The sequence below is a fragment of the Cottoperca gobio genome, chromosome 21, assembly GCF_900634415.1.
Source record: "Cottoperca gobio chromosome 21, fCotGob3.1, whole genome shotgun sequence".
In the NCBI taxonomy this organism is placed as follows: Eukaryota; Metazoa; Chordata; class Actinopteri; order Perciformes; family Bovichtidae; genus Cottoperca; species Cottoperca gobio.
Genome location: NC_041375.1, coordinates 7,846,753 through 7,863,752, shown reverse-complemented (window position 1 = coordinate 7,863,752; position 17,000 = coordinate 7,846,753). Strand labels below are relative to the sequence as shown.

Sequence of the window (17,000 nt, the reverse complement as noted above, 5' to 3'; positions counted from 1 at the left end):
AGCAGGTTTGAATATCCAAAATCAGGCCCAGGGACAAGTGATATACAGCAAGAACTACAAATAAAAGGCCGCTTTTATGTAATAAAAATAATGACTGGTCTATGATTTAATTGTTGTATGTTCCTTTTGGTGTTAATTAAGTGAGTGTCACAAAAACAAAAAATAGGAAATGTGTTTTAGTTTTTCTTATTTCTGCTAGGGACACAAAAATGACGATAGTTGAAGAATCACCCTAATACAATCTCCAGATATAAAACTGCATGCGAATATTTACGCACGTGAATACTATATGCCCGTCTCACAGTCGAAGAAGTCGTGTTTTCCTGTGCGACACCGACGTCACATCCGCTTTCTCGATGCCCAATGTTGGAGAGCAATGGCGGCGTGCCGGGGATCCTCGTCGAAATGGTTTTTCACTCGGGAGCAGCTCGAAACTACGCCGTCCCGTCGATGTGGAGTAGAACCAGACCGCGAGCTCTCCTATCGACAACAAGCGGCGAATCTGATCCAAGATATGGGCCAGAGACTTAACGTGTATCCTTTGTAAACAAAGTTATCTCTCGACCAGACTACAAGTATTAGACATGGCGCTAACCGTTGCAGCGGGCCCCGATAGCATTAGCTCATTTTAAACTGACTTTCTGAGTCTAGAGAGCAACATTATTGACTTTTCGACTTGCATTTTTTGTTAAATACTGTTGTACTAAGTGTTAACCTGGAATCTCAATGCTATTGGTTCAAGTGTAATGTTAGCTAAGCCCATTTTAGCACGCTAACTAGCTAGACGATGTTTTACGTCTAAAAGGCCATTAGGCTAGTTTGCAGCTGTTGCTAGCCCCTTGTCTCGTGAATGTCTTTATCCCTAGGCCCGGTCGAGCTTATTTGATTAGATAGTGGTATATTTAATTTAAATGTGTTAGTTGATGCATAAAGTTATCTATTTAACATTCTCTTGTTATTTTGATGTAGTATAAGTGCTATCATAAAGCTAACGCAAGTCACCTAACTAAGTTAGCTTGCTATACAGTGTCGTATGCTCAATTGTTAACTTTTCTTTACTCTGGCCTTTATATATTTTAAACATTTGTTGAGTGCTGATACGTTGCCCAATGATGCGTGTCGTGTCGTGATTAATTGTATATAGTTAATGTGTTCGTTCTGTTCTTGTCAGCGTGATTTACACTCAGTGAAAGTAAAAAAAAAAAAAGTTCCCTTGACCCACCTTCCAGCTCGCAATTGACAATAAATACAGCCACTGTTTACATGCATAGATTTTATATGCACCACTCTTTCACCAAATTCCACAGGAATGTAAGTATTATATTACACAATACTGCTATTGACCTGAAATATATTAGCACATGTTGGGGAGATTGTTGGACAGAAATTGCCTACAGAAGTTATTATGAGTGTATATATTGAAATGTTTTGATGCTTTTGCGCAGATAATCTCTCCAACCACCTTATTCTTGGCCGCAAAAGTGGAAGAGCAACCTCGGAAACTCGAACATGTGATCAAAGTTGCACATGCTTGCCTAAATCCCCAAGAGTCGCCTCTAGACACAAAGAGTAATGTAAGTTCAGGATGATCTACACATTGTATGGTTGAAGAATTTTCCCTTTCTACATCTGACTTTGCAGTACTCTGGTCATGGTTTCCCTATGTGTTACTGGCTGTGCCAAATTCCCATGCCCTCTACAGAGGGCCTTATTTTTACTGTCCCGGCCTGCTGTTGGTGTGTACCATACACCTAACAAGGCTAACGTTAATAGTAAAATGAGCCTCTCTGTTTGGAGTATTTGGCCATTTGAAATTAGTTAGGGGTATAGATTAATAGACTCATTACAATTGTGTTGTAATGACTGTCTATCAAACTTCAGGCATACCTCCAGCAAGCTCAAGAGCTGGTGATACTTGAATCCATAGTGCTGCAGACCCTGGGTAAGTAGTGGTGACTGGAGTGGATGACTTGAGAGAGATAGTGTTTTGTTTTATCATAATCATTATCTTTGGCTTATCGTTAAGGGAGAAGTGCTATTGATCACTGTTGCAATTATTCATCACAGCCTGTTGAGTGAAATGTTTTATCAGCTACTGTATGGGTATCTTGTCATGTACATATTTTTCAAGAAATCATGTAAAGGTGACATGTCATTCTGTCATTGCCGACATTAGTCATGAAACACTGTATTGATAAGGCATTATGGATGTTCGCGCATGTTTTTTTATATTTATTTTTTATACAAATTTTATTTCCATTTCACTGCTAGGAAACATTTTATGTTATTGCTACAGCAATTTGTGATTGCTTACTGATTACATTCAATAGTGAGAAATGTCTTGCATCCAGAGTGAAAATGGCCTAAGTAGATTTGTCTAATTTGTAAAGTACATATATAAATTGATCATTAAGTTCCATTATTCACATTTAACTCTTAGATACCTACTAGAATCTGACTTGATAGCCCTTAGATGGATTACTAGGATTGTTTGTTTAATCATGAAATGACATGTCACCTCCCAACTGTCTCTGTGTTGAACTCACCTGTCATGTATTTTGTTCCAGGCTTTGAAATTACTATTGATCACCCACACACTGATGTGGTGAAATGTTCCCAGCTAGTGCGAGGTAGAGGCTTCCTTCTTTGCTCTTTGTGCCCTCTGCTCTTATTTGTCCCACCTCAAATGTGGGTGGGGAGGGGGGTGAAACCCTGATTTAATGGTTACATGACCACACACACACCTTGCTCTTTTCATGGCCTTTTTGGTTCATTATATGACATAGCACATAGACCACAGCATTGACTGGCACTTATTGGGCCAAGTCCAAGACTGAATTGTAATAGTTTTTATTTTGGGGTTTTGCCATTTCATTCTGTATCTTTAAAACCATTTTTAAAATATTGGTTATGGTTGACACAGTCAAACAAGTGGTTCTGGCGCCATTATTTATATTTATATTTATATATATGCATGCTGGATAATTATATTTTTATATATATATATATAATTATACAGCTTGCTTTTACATTTTAAATGAAGCCTAAGTTTGATCCTAGTGTCCTTTTTAGTCTTGGCTTTGGTTTAATCAGTGCATTGAAACATGCCCCTCCTGACCTAATGATGATGAAATGCTTTTGACTTGCAAAAATGGTAATCCTTTCCCCTCCCTCCCCTGTTCTTCTATTTGTCTGTCTCTCTTACAGCAAGCAAGGATCTGGCACAGACTTCCTATTTCATGGCTACCAACAGGTTGTTATCCTGCCCCTCCTTTGTTGCACTTTGACTGCACACCATAGCTTCCTGTAATGCAGGTTACCCTTTCAGTGTCCAACGGGCCCTACTTGCGCTGGTGGTTGTTGTGATGCTTGCCTCCTCCCCTTAGCTCCCCTCCCTTGTTCAAAGGGAGCGGGACAGGGTGGGTTGTAGCGTTACCGGCCCCAGTTGCAGTGCGGTGTATTGTACAAGGGACCACGTGTTGGCACAGATGGGTTGAATGCAAGGTGTGAAGTGTAGTGGTGCGCTTGAAACCCACATGTTTGTTCGGTTGCGAAAAAGTGCATAATTCTAAGAGAGACACTTTGGTAGCCTGAATAGCAGCTAAAGATTTCACAGATGTAAACATTTCTCGTAGAGGTTCATCCGGTAAGTAACGCAAATTAATTTTTAAAATGTTCTTTTTCATATTCATTTGTTCAAAATGCATTATCTCCTGAAATATCTTTCACGTTTTGCAATATGTACTTGCACATACTTACTAGCTTTTTGAAAAGATTGTTTCATACATGTAGCTCATGTAAAACATGTGACAAGAAAAGCGTAACCGCGTCCCTTTAAGGACCTGCAGAATATGTAATGAGTATAGCAATTTGAACATCTCTCATTAATCCAAATGCATTTATTTGGTGATTTATTATTTATTCTAAGGCAAGGACATTTTTCTTCTTCTTGACATGTCTTGTAGTATGAAAACTGGGTCCTTAAAGGGTTTGTTTATAGTTAAAGGTGGAGGAAAGGAATTTGCTTTTATGTAATTGACTTCAACTACTTGAAAATTGACTGTCTGGATGCTGACTGAAGGGATGTTTGACGTTTTGCACTCAGCTGGTACTCATTAGGATTGCAAGCTAAAGCCAATGACTGTTCTTAAAATAGTTCAATCCTCTTACAAATTGATTTATTTTATTTAGGTGAAGACGACTCATTCCTAATGTTTTAAAGAATTTATAGATGTCTAAATCCATCGGAGTTGGGTTTTGAAATGTTGCCATCAGCCAAATTCTTGTTACCGTTGGCTGCGACTGATAGCGTTGTTTAATAAAGCCGCTGTGATCTGACAGACCATACTCCAGACACCGAACTTGTCTCACAGTCAAGGGTACCATCCAGCTCTTACCAAATGATCTTACTTTCAATCGCAAAAACAACCGTAGTGCTTATGTAATATAACCGATGTATACTCTGTTCACCATTGGTGAGCTAACAAAGAACTGAAGCCTTCAGTGGCAGCAGTTTGTGTCGATGTTAGCTTTAAATACTTGGCTGGTGGTCATTTGGCTAATTGTATTTGTTACTTTTGATGTGATAAGAATATATTTTTTTCTGTTGCGTTCTAAACTTCCATTGCTCTTCACTCTTGCTAATTTCATTGTTTTAGAACAATGTTAAATTTATTCAATTATGATTTTCTTTTTGGTCATATGTCAGATTAGCCATAATATTTAACTTAGGAAGGCTCTCAGTGTTGAGACCATGCGTACACTTCAGTGAAGCCCTAACACTGTCAGCACTGGTGCCACGTTGTATCCATTGATCTGGAGGGCCCACTAGGTTTATCCCTTTCAACAAAGTCCCAGAGAGCCACACAGAGCGGGTCGTAAGAGCAGCCCCTCGCCAGTTCACTGTACAATGATGTAACTGTCCCATGGGTGGCCTCAGGCTACAGTGTTTCACAATGGGACTGCAGCTACTACACATGGCCCCCTACTCCACTTCCCTCACTTTTGTTTTGATGCCCTAACATTTAACAAAGCCACGTTCCTTGAAACAAATATTACATGACACAATTCAATGCTTACTTTTTAAACACACTGGAAATTATGACCTTACATGAATTATTGATCTTGTGACCTGGATTTGACATGAGAAACTGTTACATTATCAGAGTTTAATGTATCAACACAAACAAATAATGGCTTATCTTTTGTAACCAACGCCCACAGTAAATTAAAACTGTCCGCTCCCTCTTTTGTTTTTTCTCTCTCTTTTCTACATATGTGGGACCAATCGGGACGCCTGGCCTGAATTCATTCCACACATTCCTACACCCTCACATTTGTGAAATATTCATTCTTACACACTCGTCACGTGCGCATACCCTCACACACACACACACACACTTTGCAGTCTACACCTCACTACCTTCTGCCTCCAGTACAAGCCCACGGTGATCTCCTGTGTGTGCATCCACCTGGTGTGTAAGTGGTCCAACTGGGAGATACCAGTTTCCACTGATGGGAAACACTGGTGGGAGTACGTGGACAACTCTGTCACCCTCGAGCTGCTTGATGGTGAGATTGAATTAATGTTTTACTTTTTCCATAATGTGCTGTATTACAGTGGATACATTTACCTTGCAGCAATTTCTTATATCTTGTTATATATTTAAATTTTCTATATGGCTGTTTTGTAAACTTGGGCAAAGGTTATAGAATTCACATATTTCCTGACGGTGTAAATGAGAGAAGAGGTCGTTGCATTGTGTCGGTGTAGCGGCAGAATTTGAGGAGGTTTAATGACAACATGCATGTCTTTTGTAGAGTTGACCCACGAGTTTCTGCAGATTCTGGAGAAGACACCTAACCGGCTAAAGAGGATACGCAACTGGAGGGTAGGAGACATTGCTGCTCTGTTTTTTGCATTGGAAAGTAGAGATGCACTGATTGCAATATTCTAGGTCCATATCCATTTTTGAAAAATCTGACATGCCAATTCCAGCTTACACAATTTTGTAACTTTTCTTTCATTGACAAATTCAATTGTATGTGCATACATATCAGAGAAGAATCGTAAAGAATGAAAAAACGGAAGTTTGAAACTGATCGGTGCATCTGTAGATGATGGGTCTGAAATGGCAATTTAGTTATGATTTATTAGCGCAGGCAGATGGAATACATTTTTTTAATTTTATTTTTTTAAATAAATCTAATTTAAATTGCCATTTCAGACTCACCAAAAACGTTTCATGTACACCAATGTGATCTTTTCAAACCAGCTAAAATGTAAAACATTTTACAATTACAAACAATGTTAAAGCTAAAAACTGTTTAGTAGTTGTATAGGAACTATAAACTTGCACCCAAGTTTGGCAATGCTGCCATACTATGCAGTGTTAAGATCACAAGTATTAACAAAACATTGATTGTTTGTCCCATTGTTAAACTCCCTTCAGAGAGATTGCTGCTAACTAAAAACCAAACTCTTAAGAGTCTAACACATCTCTTTCTATCCCCTAGGCAACCCAAGCTGCCAAAAAGCCCAAGGGCGATGGCACTTCGTTGACTGACAACTCCTTTGCTGGGCCTTCCATGCTCCAAGATCCAGTTGATGCATCACTCCCTGGAGTCTCCTCCAACCCAAGTTTTTCCAAAGCAAGCGCCACCTTCATGTCAGGCCAGTCCGGAGGCGCACCCCTGTCTCTGGACGCCTTGGCTGGCACATACAACCCAGCCAGCCACAGTGAGTGGCCCCTGGGCAACCAGAGCCAAGCGGGGTACTCTTCCACTTGTATAAAGCAGGAACCCCTCAGCATCCCTCTGCATGAGCCCACACTGTCCTCGCAGACCGGCACTTCCTCTTTGCTTCAGCATGCGCCGGTATACAGGACTGAGAAAACACTAGACTTCATCCCTGTCAAACAGGAACATAAGGGAGCTGGTGGGAGCGGAGTGGGCAAGCCTCAGTCTGCATACTCTCAGCCACCTGCACCACAACCATCTCCAGCTCAGAAGCTGTCTCTGGACAAATACAGAGAGAAACATGCGGGAGAGCTGGCTATCTCTGGGCATAAACGCAGTCAGGAACAACATGGAGGATTAATGGATTGTGACATGAGGGGGGATATGTTATCTTCCTCCTCTTCTACCTATGCACCAATCACTACAAGTCAAGTAGACCATAGAAAACATTCACAGCCCCACCAAACATCCCATAGTGGTGGTGGGGGCACCACTGCCTCTCCAATGAAAATGAAAGTCCCCTCCTCCTCAACTTCAGGGCAAGATAGACGTCCTCACAGTGACAAACGGGACAAAGGCTCACTCAAACTCCGCCTGGCTGTTCCTGGGTCTGGTGGCAGCTACCAGCTGGATAAAAGTGGACAGGTGAGCAAAGATGAGCTTAAGATGAAGATAAAAGTCTCATCATCAGAGCGCCACAGCTCATCGGATGAAGGCATGGCAGCCAACCACAACAAGAGTAAACATTCCAGCCCTCTGGTGAGCAAGGAGAAACAACATCGCGGAGCAGATCACAGCCTCCATCGCCACCACAAGCACAGTCATCCACACACACACAGCGGGAATGGCGGAGGAGGCCTTCTACGGGGTCCTCCAGGACTGGCCAGCATGGAAGGGACTACGCTTGCTCCTCCCGGATCCACCGCTCTGTCTTCATCCTCGTCTCGCAAGAGGGCGTACCCCGAGGCCAGCCACAACCACCACCCTTCCTCCTCATTCTCCACCACATGCTCCAAAGTGAGCAAAATCTCCAAGGGTGGCACTGGTGCTGCAGGTACTACATCTTTTTCTTTCCCCTTTTTTCCTCCTTGCTCCTCTCCTGTACTGCAGTGTGTTTTATCTGGCTTGCAGCTCTATGGCTAACCTCCGTCCCCTTCCTCCTCCTCCTTATTCTTGTTTCTCCTCCTCCCCTCCTGTCACACCCAGGTGGGCTGCGGACCTCTCAGCAGTACCCTCCTCCTAGTGAATCGCCACATGAAGTAGGAGAGCAGAGACACTGAGTCCCGCCCTCTGCAGCCATGGCCAGCACGTGGAAATGGCAACAAAACTACCCACAGCTCAGACTTTGAAGACTATGCTCACCTCCCTGTTAAGTGCCCTAGGAAAAATAACTCTTTATGTCATGATAAACCCTTTACTTAAAGGCAAAAAAAAAAAAAAAAAAAAAAAAAAGAGATAAGTATTTTGGGACTTCTCAATTTCTGAGAGACAAGAAAGATGAAAAAATTATGCTTCCTGACCATCAGATCTCTGGGCCGTGATGCTCAGTCCTGTCTTTCTGTTGGTGTGTTGAATTGCTGCTTGGTTCTTCTTCCTCCTCAAATGAGTCTCGGAATGTGCAAAGGTGGGTGTGTGTGTGTGTGCATTTTCATCCATGGGGGAAAGTCCTTCCCTACATTTCAGATCTCCATATGGTAAAACAAAAGTATTACAAGTACTATAAGAGTCGTGGAAGGTGCACTTTCTTCCTTTTTTTGTTTTTCTTTTTTTTTTACGATTAATTGAATCACATTTCTGCGGTTGTATGGAGGAAGTGAGTGACCAGCTGGAGATGAGTTCAAGTTGTTTGCTGGCATTCCATTTAATACTGTTGATGGATGCCATTTTTTTTTTTAGGTGTGAAGTTTCATCTCCTTGTCCTTGATTTATTGTTATACATTAGTACTGTGCGTATGATTTGCATGTTTCAATCATCAAAGGGATTTAAAAGGAGAATGCGTACTTGCTGTTTACAGAAAGTGGAGATAAATGTACATACGTTTTTGTATGTTTAAAGAAAAAAAACTATACCATGACTACTCGGGTTTGGAGCTGCTTGTAAGTATAACAAGATAACTATAATACCTATAAAATACTTTTATTTTGATGATCAACGGATTGGGCATCATCGGGTGAATGATTGCAGCATTCCAGTGGTGTGTGCGTCTTACAACCTTCCTACAGGGGGAGCTGTACTGTGCAGGGAATATCAGTTGATGCCCTCAGTAACACATACACATCCACCTACTTATAACATCAGTGCGATGCAATTTGTACCAAAAAATGTTTTTTGGGACCTATAAGTAGACCTTTAAGCTGGATGCCAAAGGTTGTGCCTCAAAAAGAAGAAAACACTGACAGACAGTAGTAGTGTGCTATTAAAGTTTACATAACCCTTTTTACTTTGACGTGCATCGACATAATTTCAAGACATGAAGTTGTAGCCCTTAGATGTCAGCCCATAAAGGGGATACATGTAAGTATATTTCAATCAGCCATTAACATGGTACTATATAGGAAGAAAACTGCAGCAACAGCTGTCAGAACAGTGACCAATTGGCCATATGCAACATGACCCGCTGGATGTTTTGGTATCTGCAATGTGGACGACTCCAATAGGTTTTGTATTCATCCAATTGGTTGAATTTACATTTTCAGCCATGTACCTGTCCGAAAACGTGTTTTCACATCAGTTTCATACATTAAACTCTGTATTGTTCTCAAATTTTGACATGACCGTCCCCTCTGTTCTTGACTGGGTTACTCGTTTATTTAAAGAGTGCAAAAATACTTGAGGCTCAATTGTTTGTACCCTCATGAGGGATTTATAGCTGCGCACACAGAGCAAAAGCAGCTGTTGACAAAGAAGCATAACCCCCTCTTTACATTCTTTTTTTTCATTTCAATATTATGAATAAACATCAAAGTTGCCATTACCCTGACACAATATAAACCCTGGTTGTCGCTGTCATTTATTATGCTTATATCCATGTTACTAGTCTAAGAGGAAAGAAACTTGCTGATTTGAATATGAGGAGACATGCATGTAGTTGTTTCTAGTAATGAAAGTAAGTTCTAATTTGTGGCATGTGCACAATTTTACACGTGTATTTCACACACGGCTAACTTGAAGTAATTCACATTCTCGGCATGGAAAAATAGGTTATATAATTGATGTTGCAATATGGATTAGACACATTTTATGAGAAACTACACGTATGACAAAGCAGAGACCTAAAGTTACACTCTATACATGTTACATTAACACATAAGATTGGCACATTTGAGATTTCTATAGAAAATATCCAAAATCAGTAACAGAAACTCTGCCTTCTATCTATTCACATTTTATAGCTTCTATTAGGCTAAAGTTAAATGTATGAAAGTGCTTTTCATGTAGTTTCTTAAACTTTAGCTTAACAATGCAATGACTACAGTTTCTTCTCCTTGTGTTGTAGTCTCCAGAAAGGTCTGGGACACAAGGCCATGCTCCCAAACTTGCTACTATTACATCACTGGGGACAGGGGACAGGTGACAGGTCCTCAAAGGGTCACAAAAGAATACTTTGAGTTATCAATCTGAATTAAATCATTAAAATGTCTCTTTGAACTCAAACATTCTCTTAGTGTAACTTGTTAACCACACAGTCCCTCTGGGTGACCACAGCAGCTCTTTTTCTGCGTCTCCCAAGAGTTTGCTCCAGTCTCACTTTGGGGGATGAATGAATGCTTCAGCAGCTGGTCTGCAGAAGGCCGTAGTTTCTGGTCACTTGAGTATAGAGAAAGCAAATGAAAATAAGGAAATGTATTCCCAAACATGACTATAAATAGAAGGAAATACACTGAATTAGGTCTTTAACTCGATAAGTTCCAAGCTCTTTATAAATACTGTATGTTTCATTATTCAGAAGGTAGCTCAGTGTAACATGGGAATTGGCCAGTTTACATAGAATTGGCCAGTTTACATAGACCAGGGGGACTATAGGTCTCACCTTGTCAAGCTGGTTTGTACAAAATCCTTGGCGTTATCCGAAAACCCATCTGGTAAGGAGGGCATCGACCCTCTTTGAGCCCCAATGTAGAACAAGGCAGCCATCTTGTCCATGTGGGCCAGTGGTGGTTTCCCTGTGGCCATCTCAAACACTGTGCAACCCACACTCCATATATCGGACTTCCTGCCATATCCTGTCTCATTAATAACCTGAGGAGAGGAAAATATGATAAGAGTCAGATTAAAAGAGCAATTAAACTTTTAGCATACAATGAAATATATGGAATTTAAGTAATTCAAAAAGAGCCATCTCCGCACGTAATTATGAATTCCACTGGTTTTTCTTGCCAAGACCCGCCCTGGGTAGCTGGTTAAGGTTAGGCATTGACCTCGAGTGGTTAGGGTCAGGATAGCCCATTTGTCGGGGCATAGGACCTTAACAATCCAGGTTACTAGTAGCCTAGCTCGCGCTAGCATAGGCACCTGGCCAAACCTAGCACTTTAATACAACGCAAGGCGAGTCTTGCCAAGAAAAGCAGTGGGTCCATAATAACACCAGCTTCTCAGGTAAGAACACATCCTAAATTAACTCTACATCTACCTCTGGTGCCATCCAGTAGGGTGTGCCGTGGACAGACTTGAGCAGATCTCCACTGTTGCTAGCAGTGTGGTTCAGGCAGCTGAGACGACGCGCACAGCCAAAGTCTATGAGCTTGATGACTCCAGTAGGCATCAGCATGACGTTGTTTCCCTTCAAGTCACGATGAATCACCCTGTTCAGGTGAAGGTAGGCCACCCCTTCCAGGATCTGATGGGTGTAAAGAGCCAGGACACGCTCTGGCAGTGGACCAAACCTTACAGAAGTTAAAGGGATAGTGTTAAAGGCATTAATACAGACCATTTATTGTTAAACCCTCTGATTATCTAAAGTTTAAAGGAATACTTCACCCCCAAAAAAACTGAAATTCTTGATGAATAGATGTAAATGTGGGCCACTTTAACAAGAGCAATACTATATCCAAACTTCTCTTTATACATTTAAACACAACTCATGCATTATAATCCAAGACTCACTGCTCACTATAATCCAAACATATGCATTTTTGCTAAAACATAACAGTTTAAAACACTTCTGCATGCCCCTATTTAAGTCAATTAGTTTTTGGATTCTTCATTCATCGTGGACGCGTGCAAGAAAAAGCGTGTTATTCATGGTAACACGGTAAGCAATTGAATGATCATTTTAGGGGTGAGGTATTCTTTTAATGTTTGCAACAAATACTTCTGGGTCAAGCTGTTTTGAATCAAACCTGACCTGTGAAGGATGCTGGCGATGGATCCTCCTGGGATGTATTCCATAAAGATGGAAACCACATGCTGATAAAGTGAGGTCTCCAGGAAGCCCACGATGTTGGTGTGTCTAAGGGTTTTAAGCAGCTCCACTTCCCCCTGCAGACGACTGTACTCCCTCCTAGCAGCATCGGGGTCAGAGGCATCCAGGCCCACCTGCTTCACAGCTATCAGCTGGCCCTGGCTGGTCAGGCCACAGTAAACCTGGGAAGAAGGCAGCAGTGTTTGCCAGGGTAAGTGGAGCATCAATGCTGCAGTACGTATAATGTTTTGAGTATTTTTTAAAGATTATTGTAGATTGCACGATTGTATGAATAGATAACATTGTAGGACGTTGGTGTACTTTGTGTAATTTTAGTTTGTTGCCTTACTTCGTTAGTCTAAATGTCCAAACTTACTGTCCCATAGGCTCCTCTGCCGAGAACTTCACCTTTTTTCCATGTAAGGGCCTCATCTACAACCAACACAGAGCCAAGCAGAGCAGCACTGTCTGTTGAAATAACCTGCGATAAAATACACATAATGAATATTTCTTAAAATAAAAAAAAAACATCTGGAAGATTTACTGGATCAGAATAATTTGGATTCTCTGGCAGCCAATTTTTATTTTATCTTAATATATTCGTAGGTACATGTGAACGTCATAAAGTCTTAACTTTTTGTTGGACTGTACGAAAATAATTAGATCGGTAATTGGGACTGAACCTTATGTTTCATTTTGTAAAAAATAGCAAGGCCCTCCCCAGGGGCATGTTTTCTTTACGCCTTCTTCTTGACTTGGAGAAACACTTGTTCCACAACATGTCAAAACTAATTGTACGTTGTTAAAATGGTACAATGTGTTTAAGGGTGTAGACCCCAAGTAAAACCTTAATGTCTTAATGTAATTTCTAATGTTCCCCAGCAATGTATACATTAATATAACCCTGAGACAGAGACATATCAGTTGCTCCTGTGTGGCCCTAATATCTGTGGAAAGAACAGTTTTGTTACTTTTGACCATAACAGTTCACCTCAGGAAATGAATTTCTTCCTGATACAGGATCGAATTCAGACTCCAGGTCTTCAGGTCCTATGGATACATCCCTCTCGTCCAATGAGATCAGCTCCTCGGCCAGACATTGCAGCAGGTCATCTGTAAGCGGCCCGTCCCCCACTTCATCCAGAAACTTCTGGTAAACTGGTGACATGAATGTGTGGCTGCTGCTGCTGCTGGAAGACGTCCAGGTTTTGATCATTGACTGTTGGGGGCTTTGAGATAACACGTGTTCAGGAAGTGGTCGGTTTGGATTTCCTTTTTCTCGCATTTGGGGGTGAGTCAATGTTTTGTCATCAGATTTAATTGTTTCAGACCCATATCTAGAAAGAGCCTCCTCTATGGTAGATAAAACAGTTTCTTGAGCGCTACTCTGACAAATATCAACATCCTTAGAGGGCTCAGCTGCTTTGCACCTATCTGAATTTGGCGTATCCATCATTTTTTGTGTGCCTTTCCTTGGTACAGGTGTGAGGGGAGGTTTCCCCCTAGAGGACTCATGTTTAGGTTTGCTTTTAGCTGAAATCACGATGCTCTCCCCTGGACTTCTCTTTTGTGCTTGTTTCAATGGTCTGTGTTTGACTTTATGGCACTGTTGAGTCTTCTTAGGCGGAGCAGACTGCACTTGTCTGTCCTTAACTTTCTCACAGGAGCTGGTAACTCGAAGGTTATCATAGATCGGACCAGCAAACATCTCGTAGATTGCCGGTCCTTCATCCCCACTCTGTATCTGCTGAAACATGTCTTTGTAGGTGATGAAGTCCACGGCAGATTTAGACCTGGGTGTCCCTGCTAGACCGGGTCTCTTCAACTTACGGATGCTCTTCAGCTCCCTCGCTGGTGGATGTTGTTGAGCTCTATTGCTGTTCATCTTTTCAGGATTTGCTCTTTTGCCCTGATCATTAAGCTTTTTCCGTGGTGATGTGGTGCCAGTGTTACAATGAGCACCTTTTGGCTTTGACTTCACTTTTATGACTGTCTCTCCGCTAATTATTAGCTCGGGGCTTTTCCTGGTTTTATCTTTAACTTGTGTAGAAAGGGATGAGTATTTCAGATTGCTTTTGGACTTGTTCCGATTTAGGATGCTTCGCTCTTTGTGTGCTAGCACGTTGAAGGACTGCTGGCTCGTTTGAATTTTTGCTCTCAGTTCACATTTCGTGCTATTTCTCCTCTCCTTGTTCCCGACAGGCTTTAAGGCTTTCAACATCCTCTCATTTCTCTTGGGATCCATATCTGACTGTGGAAGGTTTACAGCTGGAGTGAATAATAATATTTTCTCCTCAGTAGTGCTAGTAGTTAACTTAACATCCTCCCTACGAAGGATTGGGTTATATACCCAGGTTTCTTCATAAGAGGAATCCTTCATTGTTTTTTCTGTCTGTTCTATATGCTGCATGTCATTTCTATAAGTCCCTTTAGAATATGAAATAACATTACCATGGTCTTTATTCATATTAAATGTTACCCCATGGCTAATCTCAGTTCCAGGCTCTGGGGTGCAACCCACATCATTCTTCTCGTCCTTCGACTTTGATGTGATAGGTATTTCATTGTGCACGGTGTTACATTTTATAAAGGACTGACAATCAACAGGCTCCTTTGTATACTTCATATTGGCTTTGCCTTCACATTGAGAGTTTATAGCTTTTTTTGTGCAGAGAAGATCTGTTGTGTGATTGATAGCATCTCCATCAAAGTCATCTGCTGATCTGTGGATCTGTGGAATATGACTGAACCTTGACTGAACTTTAAAATGCTCCTCAACAAAATTAGCCTCGGTCGAGCTCACGCCGTTGGAATGCTGCAACAATCTCTCTCCAACAAACTTCAGATGTCTTTCTCCTGAAGCTCTGCCACATATATCCCTCTCATCTTCCTCGTCCTCCAGGTCGATGGAACTCTGACTACTGCTGGACCCACTCTCCTCACTACCCCCTTTAATGGTCAGAGGGCCAGTGCATGGGCTGTCCCAGGACAGCCTTTCTCTCCTCAGCCAGGTCCTGGAGCAAAGGGGGCTCCGGCTGATAGGCTTCAGGGGAATGTGGTGCTTTAGTGCCGGCAGAGCCGCAATTTCCCTGGGCCGGTTGTCTAGTGGTGCCAACATCTTGGGTGTTCTGGGATGCAAAGACGGTAAGGGACCCTGCAACAACTGCAGAGAATACGGACATTAACAGTAAGGACTTGTGAGGTAGACAAATAAATGTAAGTATGAAAAATCAAATAGGTGAACCTTGGAATTTTGGAACTAGTCCTATAACTGAACCAGTTTACGTAAAAATTCTATATACACATGTCGATATGCTCAAACTCTAATACTTGTACATACGTGTGACTGTCTATGTGTGGCAGAGCACATACAAATCAGTCAAAGGTCCGCCTACAGAATGCACCTTCTAAGTTCAGGCTGTTCCCAGAACAATCTATATCCTGGTTGACTCTCTGGACCCAACAAACCACAGCTGCAAGATAAGAGTTAAGATGGGCCCAGTGTATTCAGACTGGCAAGGTCAGAGAGATACTTTGCCTGTCTTACTTAGAATGTATTGACTACGATTGGAGGAGCCATCTAGGTGACCCATCTTTAGGTGTTTGCCAGAATGGATGGTGGCATATAACGTGACTGCATCTCTGTATTCGCTTATATTGTTCATGATGTGTTCTCCTTGTATACAAGATCTAATAAACCTTCAGACATAAGACATCACTTCGGTCTCCATCAGCTCCTTTGGTTCCAGTACTCTGCTCATTAAGAATTTCCTTCACAAAGCTGATGAAAGGAGGTTTTTTGGTTGAAATTCACCTTTTGTTCATTTACAGTGTCTTGAGAACCCAGTCCTGCAGAAAGGAAGAGATTAAAGATATTAAACAACATGCACACAGGTATCATCAAATTCAACTAAAATGCTTAACTAAACTTATCAGTGGCAGTTCTAGACCAATATCACTGGGGGGCCTGGCTGGGGCCAAGTGTTTTGTCAGAGGGGCACATTCAACCCAAGGTACATTCAACCCGGGACAAAAGAGACAAAGCAGTGTTCAAGCCTTCAATATTTTTAGTTAAGTATAAATAATCGTGCACAACAAAAACAATACCATGATTGGTATGTTCCTCACTGATTACAGCATCTCTCCAGTGATCAATCATGGCATGCATGTTTTTATTTAGGTTCCCATGGTAACGAGTCAGACTGTTCATTCTATTGTTGGGAGGTCCGGCTCTTTTCAAAGATTCGGCTCTTTTCAAAGATTCGGCTCTTTTGGCTCGGCTCCCTTACAAGAGACGGCTCTTACGGCTCCCAAATGGCTCCTCATTTAGTATCACTCGGAGCCTTCTATTTTAGCCTAATTCAGCAATTAAAAATGGTTTGTGTGTTGGTAAGAAATGTTTCATTCAGTGTTTTCATAAAAGCCTTATTTTTATGCATTTTCTTTCGTTACAAAAAGAAATACACAGTTACTGTTGTTTAATGAAACTTTATATGAACAACTTAACACAGAACCACAGCAAGCAAATCAAATAAATAAAGGCCAACGTCTTAACATTATGACACTTTAGATAAAAGCGTCTTTGAGTTACAGGAAAAGCGCTATACAAGTCTAATGTATTATTATTATTATTATTATTATTATTATTATTAATAAAAGTCTTTAGTGCAGTGCTTCTTTTTCGGTTTTCGCTCATTTCTTCACTTTCTCCCGACCTGTTGCATTTAAATCCGGCTCCCCGTCGCTCTGTGGCCTGTACCACTTCACTCGCTATCTTTGGAGCGTCTGCCCCCTTCATTATTTCAAATAATGGTATCCTCGCATGTGATTGACCGCATGGTGTGCCCATCAAAATAAAGT

General features: G+C 41.4%; 2 protein-coding genes across 2 annotated transcripts in view; one reads left to right on the top strand and one right to left on the bottom strand.

The window, feature by feature from the left end:
- Positions 1-311: 311 nt before the first annotated feature.
- ccnt2a (cyclin T2a) lies at positions 312-8,208 on the top strand. Its single transcript, XM_029458661.1, has 10 exons — positions 312-534; positions 1,230-1,311; positions 1,446-1,574; positions 1,882-1,942; positions 2,568-2,630; positions 3,208-3,253; positions 5,408-5,571; positions 5,821-5,891; positions 6,517-7,792; positions 7,945-8,208. The coding sequence occupies exons 1-10, from the start codon at positions 377-379 to the stop codon at positions 8,016-8,018; spliced, it is 2,124 nt and encodes a 707-aa protein (XP_029314521.1). The 5' UTR covers positions 312-376; the 3' UTR covers positions 8,019-8,208.
- Positions 8,209-9,443: 1,235 nt separating this feature from the next.
- map3k19 (mitogen-activated protein kinase kinase kinase 19) overlaps positions 9,444-17,000 on the bottom strand; it is a 12,560-nt gene continuing 5,003 nt past the window's right edge. The window contains exons 6-12 of the mRNA XM_029458659.1: positions 15,955-15,989; positions 13,132-15,303; positions 12,517-12,621; positions 12,084-12,322; positions 11,370-11,622; positions 10,770-10,978; positions 9,444-10,546 (exon numbers count right to left, since the gene is read on the bottom strand). Of these exons, the coding sequence (XP_029314519.1) occupies positions 10,414-10,546; positions 10,770-10,978; positions 11,370-11,622; positions 12,084-12,322; positions 12,517-12,621; positions 13,132-15,303; positions 15,955-15,989 (3,146 nt within the window). The 3' untranslated portion in view covers positions 9,444-10,413. The remainder of the gene's footprint in view (positions 10,547-10,769; positions 10,979-11,369; positions 11,623-12,083; positions 12,323-12,516; positions 12,622-13,131; positions 15,304-15,954; positions 15,990-17,000) is intronic.

What these genes read in the sequence shown, in the direction of transcription:
- ccnt2a (XM_029458661.1), top strand. Translation starts at nt 377, where the DNA reads ATGGCGGCGTGCCGGGGATCCTCGTCGAAATGGTTTTTCACTCGGGAG. An exon ending in ATGGGCCAGAGACTTAACGT is followed by an intron (nt 535 to 1,229) that starts GTATCCTTTGTA and finishes CCCACCTTCCAG; the next exon opens with CTCGCAATTGACAATAAATA. An exon ending in CACCCTCGAGCTGCTTGATG is followed by an intron (nt 5,572 to 5,820) that starts GTGAGATTGAAT and finishes TGTCTTTTGTAG; the next exon opens with AGTTGACCCACGAGTTTCTG.